Source organism: Fusarium poae, chromosome 1 (assembly GCF_019609905.1).
Source record: "Fusarium poae strain DAOMC 252244 chromosome 1, whole genome shotgun sequence".
Taxonomy (NCBI): Eukaryota; Fungi; Ascomycota; class Sordariomycetes; order Hypocreales; family Nectriaceae; genus Fusarium; species Fusarium poae.
In genome coordinates this window covers 6,652,122-6,665,569 of record NC_058399.1, presented here as the reverse complement: position 1 = coordinate 6,665,569, position 13,448 = coordinate 6,652,122, and the positions used below count along the sequence as shown (strand labels likewise).

General features: G+C 27.6%; 3 protein-coding genes across 3 annotated transcripts; 2 read left to right on the top strand and 1 right to left on the bottom strand.

Moving 5' to 3' along the window:
- Positions 1 to 8,888: 8,888 nt before the first annotated feature.
- FPOAC1_002142 (uncharacterized protein) lies at positions 8,889 to 10,455 on the top strand (the record flags this gene model as incomplete). The annotated part of the gene is made up of 4 exons (XM_044846727.1): positions 8,889 to 9,035; positions 9,085 to 9,162; positions 9,213 to 10,058; positions 10,105 to 10,455. The coding sequence occupies 4 exons, from the start codon at positions 8,889 to 8,891 to the stop codon at positions 10,453 to 10,455; spliced, it is 1,422 nt and encodes a 473-aa protein (XP_044712643.1).
- Positions 10,456 to 11,221: 766 nt separating this feature from the next.
- FPOAC1_002141 (uncharacterized protein) lies at positions 11,222 to 11,606 on the top strand (the record flags this gene model as incomplete). Its single annotated transcript, XM_044846726.1, has 2 exons — positions 11,222 to 11,489; positions 11,545 to 11,606. 2 exons carry the CDS (start codon positions 11,222 to 11,224, stop codon positions 11,604 to 11,606), a joined length of 330 nt encoding a protein of 109 aa, XP_044712642.1.
- A 551-nt stretch (positions 11,607 to 12,157) lies between these two features.
- On the bottom strand, positions 12,158 to 12,505 carry FPOAC1_002140 (uncharacterized protein; the record flags this gene model as incomplete). Its single annotated transcript, XM_044846725.1, has 2 exons — positions 12,158 to 12,243; positions 12,292 to 12,505. The coding sequence occupies 2 exons, from the start codon at positions 12,503 to 12,505 to the stop codon at positions 12,158 to 12,160; spliced, it is 300 nt and encodes a 99-aa protein (XP_044712641.1).
- Positions 12,506 to 13,448: the final 943 nt, after the last annotated feature.

The window sequence follows — 13,448 nt, the reverse complement described above, 5'->3', positions numbered from 1 at the left end:
TTCTTAATTTAATTTTAATTTAAATACTTTAAATACTAAAGTTAATATAAATATTAATAGAAATAATTTTACTTTCTTAAGAAAGCCTAGTAATTATAAATTAAGTATATATATTAGTTTTATTAAAAAGTAAATTAAATATAATAACTTTAATTTAAAAAGAGATAATAATTTAAAAAATATTAAATTAAAAGATAAGTTTTAAAAGGCTACCTTTTAATAAGGTCTTATAAGGCTAATACTCTATTAATTTAAGGAAAAGAGGCTAGTATATAAAACCTATATAGAGTTTAAACCCTTATTTAAAGAATAATATAAGAATCTTATAAAATACTATAATAGTTTTCTAATTATAGAGGCTTATTAACTAGGATATAAAATAAATAAGACTCTTTAGGACTTTCTTTAGAAAGTATAAAGTTTATACTATTATATCTTAATAATCTATTATTTAATAGTCTTTATTAATACTATACTTTAAATAATAAATAGGCATAAGGATATATACCTTTAAAAATAAATTTAAGATTATCTATATACTATAGACTAATAGATTAATAGCTTTACTATTAAGAAGCTTACTTTTAATAAACTTTACTATTTAATTTAGGATTATTAAAGTAATATTAATAGTAAATTAAAATTACTAAATATTAAAAAGCTTTTACTTATTATATAAAGTATAGAATTTACTTAATATAATAAAATAGAGAATCTTTTTATTTAATTTATTAAGGTTTAATTAAAGCTTATTAAGAACTTAATTAAAAGAAACTTATTTAATAGGAGAATAGGTAATATTTATTAACTATAAAATCCCCTTTAAAATAACCTAAATTTATAAATAAATAATAATAACCTTTAAGTTTATAATAAGATATATTAAAGTAATATAAATAGCCTTAGTAATTTTAATAATAAATATTATTAATAATATTTTAATTATATAAAATAAAGATATAAAAGTTTAAGCTATTTAATACCTTAGAATATAAAATACTAAACTTATAATTTTAATCTTTTTTATAATAATTAGATATAAATAATAGTAAACTAAGTATAAATACTTTATATAAAGCCTATTATTACTATTAAGTCTATCTTAAGCTTTAAGATATTAAGACCCTTAATAGGTTTTATATTAATATTAATAGTTTAATATAATTATAAAGCTTTATAGGTAATATAGTAAAGAGAGTAAACTTTAATAAGACCTTTCTAATAAGATATTAACTATATTAAACCTTAATATCTTAAGAGAAAGCTTTTTAAACTTTAGTATCTTAAGAATAATAACTTATAACTTAAGCGCTCTCTTATTAAGCTATAATATCCTTTAGAGACTAAAGTAATAATATACTTAATATCTTAATCTTAAGTATAAAACCCTCTTAATATAAAAATTAAAAAGAATATATATAATAATAAAGAAAAGGTTATAAATAATAAGAAACTTATAATATTAATAGAAGCTATTATTAGCTACCTAGAATAAATTTAATATTCTTTATCTTAAAATAAACCTTAACTTATTCCTAGTCTTTATATAATTAAATTAAGAGACTATATTAAAGTACTTATAATAAATAATAATAAAATAAATATTAACTTACCTAAGGAAATTTTAAAAGTAGAGTTTATTAGACTTTAAAATAAGCTAAAGCTATATATTAAGAAATATATAGTAAAGAATTAATAGAATAAATCTAATAAAATAGATTTAAATATTATTAAAAAGCTATATTATTTTCTTAATAAGATTTAAATAATTAAATAGTATAAGATCTTAAACTTTAAAATTAGCTATTATCTTAAGGATATATTAATTACTATAAGTATATTAAAGTTACTTTAAATTATACTATCTATTTAATAATAGCTATTATAACTTATATAGTATTATTAAAAGCTAAAGGATATATAATATAAAGAGAAACTAGTAAATATTCTAATACTATTTAAATAGATTCTAGAAATAGAGATAAATAAGGATTTAAAAGAACTCCTAGTATCTATAGAAATACCTACTTATAACTTAATATAAAATATAAATTTAAAATGCCTAGCTATTTACTTAGATAGTAGATTACTTAAAGAGGTAATAGCTATTACCTTAAGTTATATTATTAGGTACCTAGGAGATTATTAAACTAATATAATCTTATTAAATAGTAAATTAGGAATAAACTTAATTAATAGCTATTTCCTTAAGAATAATAAAATATAACTATTTAATTTATTAAAGAAAGAATTAATTTATTTAATAAATAATAAGGTTATTTATATTATATAGTTTACTATCTTAAAGCTATAAATAGGAAATATTCTAATAGTAATTATAATTTACCTTATTAATAGAAATAGTAATTAGAATTTACTTATTAATTATCCCTAGCTATATTATATTTAAGCAATTAAATATTATATTAATAAGAAACTTATTATAAAGAGAATTAATAATAAATATTCTATATTAAATATTATACCTTGCTTATATTAATATTAATTAATAGAGAGAATTAAAACTAGCTATTTAGTATATTAATAAGATTAATTAGAAAAGCTAGAAAAAAAGAATATTATCTATATTAAGGATAATAAATAGATTTTATATAAAGTTAAGAGTATTCTTATTAAACTCTATAGTATAATCTAAGGAACTTAAGAGTAAAATAATAACTAGGGAAATTAAATATTACTATTAATAACTCTAAGTTAATAAAATAGTAAACTAAGGACTAAAGTAATAAAAACCTTATTATTATTATAAAAATAAAAAACCAAGATAGTAAACTATATAATACTAAAATAATAAATTATTATTATTATATATTAAACCTTTAATATAACTATTTTATAAAGATTTCTTATAATTACTAAGATTATATTTCTAAAGTAAAGCTAAATATACTAAAGATTAGTACTAAAAGGTTACCTTGCTTTTAAGTATATATAGAAGATAAACTATTTTCTTATAATATTACTACTAATAAGTATATATAGTATAAGGGTATTATACTTATTATTCTTATTTATCCTCTTTCTAATTATTACCTAATATTATTCTTTTCCTTATAGCTATTTTCTTAATATATAGAAGCCTTTATATTAATTAAAGAGAAAGTAATTAAGATTTTACTTTCTATATATAATATAAACTTACTTCCTTTACTTTAATAATTAAAATCTAAAACTTACTATATATACTATTAAATATAATATATAAGATTTATAGATAAAAAACTTATTCTTATAATAAATTAAAAATCTTTATAAAAGGAAATTAAAAATCTAAACTTTATATTTATATAATAGATAGTATAAGAACTTAGGGTATTAAAAACTAAAATCTTAATACTAGAATTAAAATCTTTATTTCCTTAATATAAGTAGAATATAACTTTTTTACTTTAAACCTAAATACTATAATAAAAAATAATAAAATAATAATATAAAATAAAATACTATTAAATAAGCTATTTTAAGACTATAATAATATAACCTAAGTAACTTATAATATTAAATATTAAAGTAGCTAGCTAGATACTAGTAAATTTAAAAACCTTAAAGTAGGCTAAAATATTAAATACTAAATTAAAATAGAAAGTATTACTATTAGTATAAATAACTAAATAAAAGATATAGAATTCTGCTTTTATATTAAAGGCTATAAAAATAAGAAATAGATATTAAATACTTATAATTAAGAATAATCTAGATATTATAGAAATTTAAACTATTAAAAAGATAAGCTAGATATTAGATTTAAAAATCTAATTTATTAATATAAAAAATTTAATATATTTATAGATATAATAGACTAATAGCTTAATAGTAACCTTAATAATAGCTAGATAGACTTAAATAGTTAGTATTAAACTTAAGGTTAATTCCTTAAGTTATCTTAATACTTATAATACTAATATAGTTAAATAAGTAAAGAAAATTAAAAAATTAAAACTTAAACTGCTATATAGTAATTTAAACTTTAATATAGTAAATTATAGAAATTATTAAAAACCTATAGTATAGGATATATTAGTAATATATATACTTAGCTCTAAATAAGCTAAACTTAAATACTTAATATAGTAAGATATAGATATCCTATAGATAAGATAAGATATTAATAAATAAGACTTTAAAATTTTAAAAATTTTAATCTTAAGATCCTTAAGGTTAAGTAAAGCAATATAACTCTAATACTAAGATATATAAGAAATAACCTTACCTCTATTTTATATAAAGAATTTAAAAATTAAGGCTAACTTTTTATTTTTATAAAATTTAAAGTAATTCTATTAGCTTTTTAATTTACTCTATAAAATTATAATTTCCTAGTTTACTATTAATAAGATTAAGTTAAAGGATATAGCTAAGATACTAGCTTAAAAGTTTAAAGTTATATAATTATACTATATATATAAAGATTATTTTATCTTAAATATTAAAGAACTTAAATAAACTAATCTTATAGAGTATTATATTCTACTTAAGAGTAATATAATATTATAATTAATTCTAAATAGGAAATATAGCTAATATAATATTAAAGCTATATAAGAATTTCTACTTCTTATAGAAAAATATAATTTAATTATATATAGTAATAGACTTTAGGCAGTACTTATAACTTAGGTTTTTAAGCCTAAAGAATTAAAATTAAAATAATTAGTATAACTGTATATAATATATAACTATAGAATAATTAATAAAGATATAGTTAAATTAGTATACTTATATTATAATATAGAAGCTAACCTAGACTCTATTTACTATAGAAGATTAAAAGTTTTCTTATAAATAGATATATTATAAGGATTTTAAGGAATTCTTATTATTAAATTAAATAAAATTAAAATAGGATTTAAAACTCTAAATAGTCTTTATTATTATAATAATATACTAATAAGGCTTACTAGCTTACTTAATACCTATATATACTTTAAAGACCTTATATTTAATTATCTTAATTTTAAAGATAGTATTAAACTTTAATCTATATTAAGATACTTTAAAGAACTTATAATTATATTCTTTATTTATATTAATAACTATAATATAGTATTAAAAATATTTAATTAATACTTTAAATTCCTATAGAAATTCTACTTTTTAAGAATTATATAAGTACTAATTAGCTTAACTAGGAGGAAAATAGGATTATTTAAATTATAAATTAAAACTCTTAAATTCTTAATTAATATAAATAGAATTTACTTTTTATTAAAATACTAGAAAAAGTTTAAGTAGCTATAGAAATATTTTAAAGAGAATTTACTCTATATTTAGAATAATATATAATAACTCTTATACTTTATACTATTTATATAAAAATTTATCCTTAGAAGAGCTAACCTTATTTATATTATTAAGATAGTATTCTTTAAATAAGTTATTAAGAAAACTAAGATAGGTAAGATATTAATATTAATAATAAATATTTTATAAAATAAACTAATATAGACCCCTAAAGTATAAATAGTACTTAAGAAAATCTATAATAGTATTTAAAAGAATACTACCTTAAAAGCTAATTTATTAAAATAATTTTACCTAGCTATTAATACCTTTAAAATAGGTATAAGAGCTATACTCTTTTAATTTAATAAAATACTATTAGGTAAAAAGATTACCTCTATAAACTATAAATATATAAGGGTTATTATATAAATAAGCAGTAAGCTAAATAATATTAAGTAAAGATATATAATACTTAAGAAAGAAATATTTATAATAATTAAAATACTAAAGGAAATTAAATAGATAATTTTATATTTAATATACCTTATAAAGGTTTATATTAATTATAAGGGAATTATAAACTTTATAGTAAACCTAGGTTATTTATATAGTAAGATTAGCTAATAGATTAAAATCCTAGGAGAATTTAATATTAAGTTTATTTATTACTCTTATAAAGATAAACTATTATACTTAGTAAATAGAATATTATATTTACTAGAAAAATTATAAAATAATATTAAACTAATAAAACTAAAGCTAAGTATTAAAAGAGTCTTTAGTAAAATACTATTTATAAAGATTTTAATATATACTATAGAATTTATTATAAATATAATTCTATTAAAAAGGAAATTACTAGGAAAATTATTATTTACTCTATTTTACCTATCTATAGGCTATTAGAAAAATAAATCTTAATATATAGAGATTATTTTTATATTACTTAGTAATATAAGTATAATTAAGAAGAGTTAATAAAGGCTAATAAAGTAATATATCCTATAATATAGAATTATTAATTAGATTTTATACTATATAAAAAGTAATAAATTACTAGTAATATATATAATAGAAAGTAAAGTACTATTTATCTTATAGTAAGTATATAATATATATAAATACTTTATAGTAAGTATAATAATTAAAAAGCTAAAAAAAAGATATTAATAGCCTTTAAGATTAAGTAATATTAAGAATTATTATTATTCCTATATAATATATTAATAGATAGTATTTTAGATTTTTTAAATATAACTTAAGAATATTTTATACTTTATACTATAAAAGCTTATTAAAATAAATTACCTTAGGCCTATTAATTTACCTTTAGTAAATAGATATAAATATATTTTATTAATTGCAGATTATATAATAAAATTTATTAGTAAAGTATATTATTATTTTATAAATAGAATAGAAATTCTAAATACTTAAGAATTAAACTAGAGTATAATATTTAAATAGCCCTAGGTAATTTACTATAATAATAATAATTACTTTTTTAATATAGTATTTTAAGCTATTATAATAAAATATAAGATATAACTTAAGTTTAATTTAATATTATACCCTTAAAGTATAAATTTACTAGAGTAAAATATATATTTAATAAAAAACTAATTATAGAAATAGGTAATAAAATAAAAAAGTCTTTTATTAAATTAATAATATTAAGTATTAATACTTATTTTAATAAACCTTAATTATTAATATATTAAAAACCTAAGAATTTTATTAATAATAATAATATTTAATTTTAAACCCTTTTTATAATATTTAGGTATTTTAAATATCTTATTAAATAATAATTACTTAAAGAATATAAACTTAACCTTAAGAGAATTTAATTTAGCTTTTATTAATATAAAAGAAAAACTAAAAATAGAAATTTAAAATTAATAAAGTTTATAAATAAATATTAAGTTATTATTACTATTATAATAATTAAAAATAAGTATAATAATATAAAAATATCTTAATAAACTAAGAAAATTATATATTAAGTTTTATAAGATATAAAAAAACCTTTTTATAATTATTTAATAAAACTTAAATATTACCTATATAATAAAAAACTTAATTAATTTATTTAAAATATATAAGATTTATATTAATAATTTTAAACTATATATTTTATATTTAAATAGATTATATTTACTTTTACTTAAATATTTAATATAATATAAGAAAAATATTAATAATAAATAAATATTAAAAGATTTATTATAAGACTATTCTAAAGAAATTAAATAATTAAGAATAAGTATATAAGTAAAATTAATTTATTTAAACTTATAATAATTATATAAATAAAAATAAGGCCTTTATAATTTTCTAAAAAATAGAAAAGTATATTTATTATAATAAAAATAAAATTATATAATTAAATACTTAAAAATAAAAATTTTATAAAAAAATAATAAAAAAAAGAGATTATTAAATTAAATAGCCTTTAAAATATAAAAATATATTATTATAAAATAGCTAATTAAAGAATATATTATTATATTTATAAGAAAGAATAAAGTTTAATTATTATATAAAGAATTAATATAATTTAATTTATATTATAAGTAATACTATTAAGAGATTAAGGTAGTATATTATAAAGGTTAGCCTTATTTACTTTAGTTATCTTATTAGTAGTTATTACTATAGTGCCTTCTGCACTATAGTTAGCTATAATAACTTAGCTAATATAATAACCTTGTTACACGCGTGCGACCTATCTACTTTTAGCCTTGAAGAAAAAGTCGACGGAGAAAGCATATTGTCTGCAGACAGGATATGTTCTGGCGGGGGATACCGATATCAACCGTATTGTCCTTTGACGAGGAAAGTGGATATGCACTGGCTACCTATATTGACCATTTTTAACTTTGTACGGTACGACATGTCGCTCTTGAATTTTGAAATGGCCAGTAAATACAGTTCGAGCCGTCAAGGCCAAGGATAGTCAAGGCCAACTAATAAAAGTTGCTGAGACTCTTACAGACTAACCCTTGTTGTTTACAAGATATGGCATTCTTGGATCCGGATATATCGGGACCCAAAAAAACGCACGCTGCTTCCATCTATTAGTGGACTATCCGTACAAAGCTCCGGAGCCCCCACAAGTCGTTCAAGGATTTAACAGGCAAGGATCAAGCCTCATGCTGCAGACAACCAATCACTGTGGCTGTCAAGGTCATGCTAGAGCTGCCGAAAGCTCCGGAATGACGCTGTCAGTCGATAGGACCCCCCTGGGGCCTCATTTTTTATGGAGGACTAGAGGACCCAGAGGTAAAGCTACACAAGGAAACAACAAACCTTGGGGTTTCCCGATTTCCGTCCTCATCTTTTTTAAACTTCTTAACCTTTTTTCTTTTCGTCTTTTCTAGAGGAGGTTTTGTTCTACAGCCTGCAACACGCGCAGACATTTACTTGCTCTGCCGCTAAAAGTCAACATAAACTCGCTTATCGACGCCAATGCTTACTGCTTCCAATCGAACCATTAACGCCGCTAAATCATCGTGACGATCCCCCACTGATCCGACCGCGATTGTTGCGACGGAAAGGACGGAATAACCATTTACAATCACTGAAGGTTTTTCGCCAATATCGACTGTAGTACATACAAAGAAATTGAATACGAAAAGACCATGATTGGTACTTATAGAACAAAGGCCCTCGCGGCGCCTTCGTTATCTAGTATCGCGATAGTTGCGCTTCTTGCTCCAGTTACACAAGCCCACGAACACGATACAAGTCAGATTCCCGAAGGCGAAACCATTTCCCTGGAACCACTGGTGTGTTTTTAAGTAGACAAGACTTTGAGCATAGCCTGATCAGTAGTAGGATACGATATTATGGATTCACATATTAATTCAAATGCTGGCTTACGGCGTTATCTTCCCAGTTGGCATGGTTTTGGGTGTAAGTAATTGCTTGGCGCAGACTCTATACACAACACTGACAACTCCCAGATGACAAAGAATCGATGGCATGTCCCAACCCAAGTTGTAGGCACGATCCTCGCTATTCTTGGCTTTTTCCTCGGTCATGCGCATAAGGGCCGCCAGTTCATTCCCAACCATGTCCATGGAAAGTTTGCCCACATTCTTCAACTTACCCTTGCTGCGCAGGTCATTCTTGGTTTGTACCTCAAAGGTCATTGGGAGAAGGGTATCAATGGCAAAATCAGAAAATTAATTCGTCCATGCCATTCCATCATTGGAAAGCTGATGCCAATAATGGCCTGGACACAAATGATCTTTGGCGGTATTACTGCCCTGGGCTTTTGTCAAGGAGATCACACCGGCCAATGCGCCGCTCATTTCATCATGGGAGGCGCATTCATCGCTTACGGTATTCTTCTCACAATTCTCCTGGTCGTTGGTCAGCTTTGGATTCGCCGAAACGGTCGGTCTCAAGAGTTTTACGACAGCGCAACAATTGCCGCATGGGGCTGTATCAACACCTTTACCGAGCATCGCTGGGGCACCGACTGGGTCAAGAATGACTGGCAGCATACCACAATGGGCGTTATATGGTGGTCGGCTGGCCTGGTAGGTATCTGGCTCAGCAAGGACCGCGATGGAAATCCAAAGCGCAACTTTATTCCCGCTTTTGTCATCTTTATCACTGGCTGGGGCATGTCTGCTCATCCTCAGGAGCTCATGGTTAGTGCTGCTACGCACACCATGTTCGGATACACCCTCATGGGAGTCGGTATTACTCGAGTTATCGAAATTGCCTTTGTTCTGCGAGATGCGCACTCCATCTCAGAAGACGGCCGATCAGCTAACAGTTTCCAGTTTATTCCATGTTTTGTAAGTTCCACATTGTATTCCGATGACTTGACACTAACGTTGGTAGCTCATGTATGCCGCCGGCTTCCTTTTCATGGGTGCTACAGAAGAGCAGATGATGCTCGTTGCCAGTTCTTCTATGGATCACATTTCGTACATCCTCATCACTTACTCGCTTGCATCTCTGATGTTTTTGTTTGTCAACATTCTTATCGGCCTCTGGGATCGCCTGGAACATCCAGTCTTAGACACTAAGGAACTCGGTGCCAACCACTACGCCAATGGTTTGGCAGTTGAGAACGGCCAATTGCGAGATGCCCAGGAGTTTGAATTGGATGGATTAATGAGCGACGACGATGATGATCCCAGTCGACAAATGCTCGACTCCAGCAATACGAGAACGGCGGCAAGGAATTGATGGGTTTTTAGCACCAAGACACATAACGATTGAAAGTGTGTTATTCGAAGACGACAATTGTACTTATCATAAAGAATGTATGCAATCAGGGTGGCGTCATTCACGGTGTTTACAAGAGGCGACGATTCATGGTCAGGCTTGTCTTTGAGATGGGAAGTTGGTATTTTCTAGAGACATATATTACACATATTTTAGGCGCGATTGATACAGGTACATGATATACAGCGAGTGGGTATTCTAATCAACTGAAGAATTTGATACATAAAGTCGATACGTTAAGTCAGTGAACGTCTTGTCAATCTTGATGTTCACCAATGTCGTTGTTTCTGTAGACGCAGCTGCGTACACGACAGAAAGGATTCGTATTAAGTTTCGTTGTGTCCGCCGAGAATTGGACGAGGGTGTAGTGCTAAACACATCAACTTGTAATACGTATAAAACATTGATATATTTGTTTCCCATATTGTAAATGAATCTTGGAAGCCAAAAAGGACATACTTAAAGTGACTTGAGAAACCTGATGTTGTATTTCCGATAGATCTACTTCGTATATTGACAGTTCAGGGTATCTTCCTTATCTTATCTTTCCCTAAGCGTTCTGGAACATGCAAGACAGCCGCTCCCCACAGCGGGGCACAACTTAGCGCAGTTCCTCACCGAGAGTTCACCGAGATTTTAGACCCCAGAGTAAAAAAAAGTTTAGAGCCAGGCCGAGCTGTGATCGCAAAATCTCCAACACAACAACCAAAAACCACATTCCATCACAATGCCTTCAGTCGGAAACCCCAACGGCCCCTCCAAGAACCGTCTTGCGGCCCGCGCCTCAAAGGCTCGAAAGGACCGACGCAAGAAGTCCGAAGCTCCCAAGGACAAGGTCGCAAAGGCCGACACAACACGAGGTGCGCGAAAGGGCCTTATGCCTACAAGCGGACCCAGAGCAAAGATGAGTGCCAAGAAGGCGCGCAAGGTCGAGAAGGCAATGGCGCATGCTTTAAAGCGAAAGATGGAGGCTGAGGGAGAAGCAGAGATGAAGGGTGAGTTTGTACAGAAGTTGAGATCTTTGGGTGATGAAGTACTGATTTGCTGCAGATGCTCCCGAGGTTCAAACCGAGGAGAAGACCGAAGAGGCCGAGATGACTGATATCCAGTGAGGGATGCGTGATGGCGAAAAAGGATAGACAAAAACGACCGAACGGACGGACGGATTCACGACAAGCGCCAAAGCTACCCAGCGAAACGATTATTGAATAACCCGCCCATGGTAGCGACAGAGAGGAAACGTCGTGTTGAAAGATATTTATGTGGCACAAGCACTTGAGCAAGCTAGTATTAAACATTAGCAGGATTTAAGGAGTACTATCCTGGTGTACCACTCCACATTAGAGTCGCAAAGGCGCATATTGAGGGAAACAATCTCCAGACACTCCCGATAATAATGAATATGACGATCTGTTTTCGATCTTGGCCTGTTCGGTTATAATTACCGGTCGTATATGGTGTCGATGTTGTTAACCATATGTCCTGGTCTCCTTGCGAATTAATCTTGGTGCTTGACGAAGGAGTATGGTCGATTTTGTATATGTATCAGATGGCACAGCCCGCTTTTGGACTAATGTATACACCCAAGCGGCATCTTGAGGTGGTGATGCCATATTAGAGAGCCCCAGTGCTGCCTTTGTTCTGACTCGATAGATGTGTTAACTTAAGCTCGTCTCTTGGGCTTTTTGGTCTTGTTCTTCTTGGAGGTGGCCTTGCGCTTCGGTCTTTTAGGTGGCTTTTCGGGTGGTCCTGATCAGTTAGTCAAGGCGATGTGCTCGTAGCTATTGACAGACCTACCAGGGGTAACATTTTCCATCCATTCCAAGATTCTCTCTGTGGTCGTTGCGGGTTTCGTATTGGTGGTGGCCCAAGAAGATATGCCAAAACGAGAGCCAGCCACGTAGAGTTGCTTTTTGAGGGCCCTCTCGCAACCAAAGATTCTGCCAATGCTTATGGCTATGGCCCAAAGGGCTGAGATGAGAAAGTTGCGGAACCAAATCACGATGTACATATCTGACTTGAATGCGAAGTATAGATAGGTAGATACTTGTTTCTGCAGAATACGGCGAGAACCAAGAGAGCTTGAAATCGAAATCCGAACAAGGTTTGGAGACATCGAGCAACTAAGAAACTATGTTTGATGTCGATGAAAATGTGGTTTGTTGTAATTTTGCGTTTTAAAGAGGGCGTTAACAAGCCTATTACCGCTTGCTCGGAGTGCGTTGCTAACCTTTCTTCCAGGGAGACATTTTGAACTGTGACTATATGCCCCCCTCAGTATCAGAACAACTGGCCGCTGGGAACATAAGAGGCTATATTAGTAGGCCAGTTTATGCTGTTTATATCAGGCTTTTTAGGATGTTTTTCTTTGCTCCCTAGAGTTTAGAGACCATCTCTTCTGTTACCCAATATGCGCCCCGTATATCACTTTGAGCTGTCAAAGTTGAGGTTATTAACATCAAGCATATGTAAGCAAACCTGAGCTATTCACCTATGAGGTCTCAAATTGGGTCGTTTGTTTAAATGTGGTCGTTGTTGTTCCGAATGGGTTCCCTCCTCGCGCCGTTTACATATGGCTGTTAAGGGGGCTGTTTTATCCCTTGAGAGGCCATAAGATGAATCATTGTAAGTTACTCTTGATTCAAACTATGATGTTTCTAGAAAGAGTGATTTGATGATGATCAAGGCATATCTGGTGATCCTGCCAACCTGACAAACGGGGACAAACCGATAGTGACAAACATCCTTGGTTATAGGGTTTGCTGGACACCATAAGTTACTGATTAACATCGAATGCCTACCTTAGTAGGTACCTAGACAAAATGTCGTCCGACACGTGTCGCATCAATCTGCCGGTACCCATTTGAGAGGCAGTGATTCACCTCTTTCAAAATTTCTTCCCCGCTTCTTCTTCCTATTTCAACTCGACAACTCAACTAGCTATTTGGTTTTCA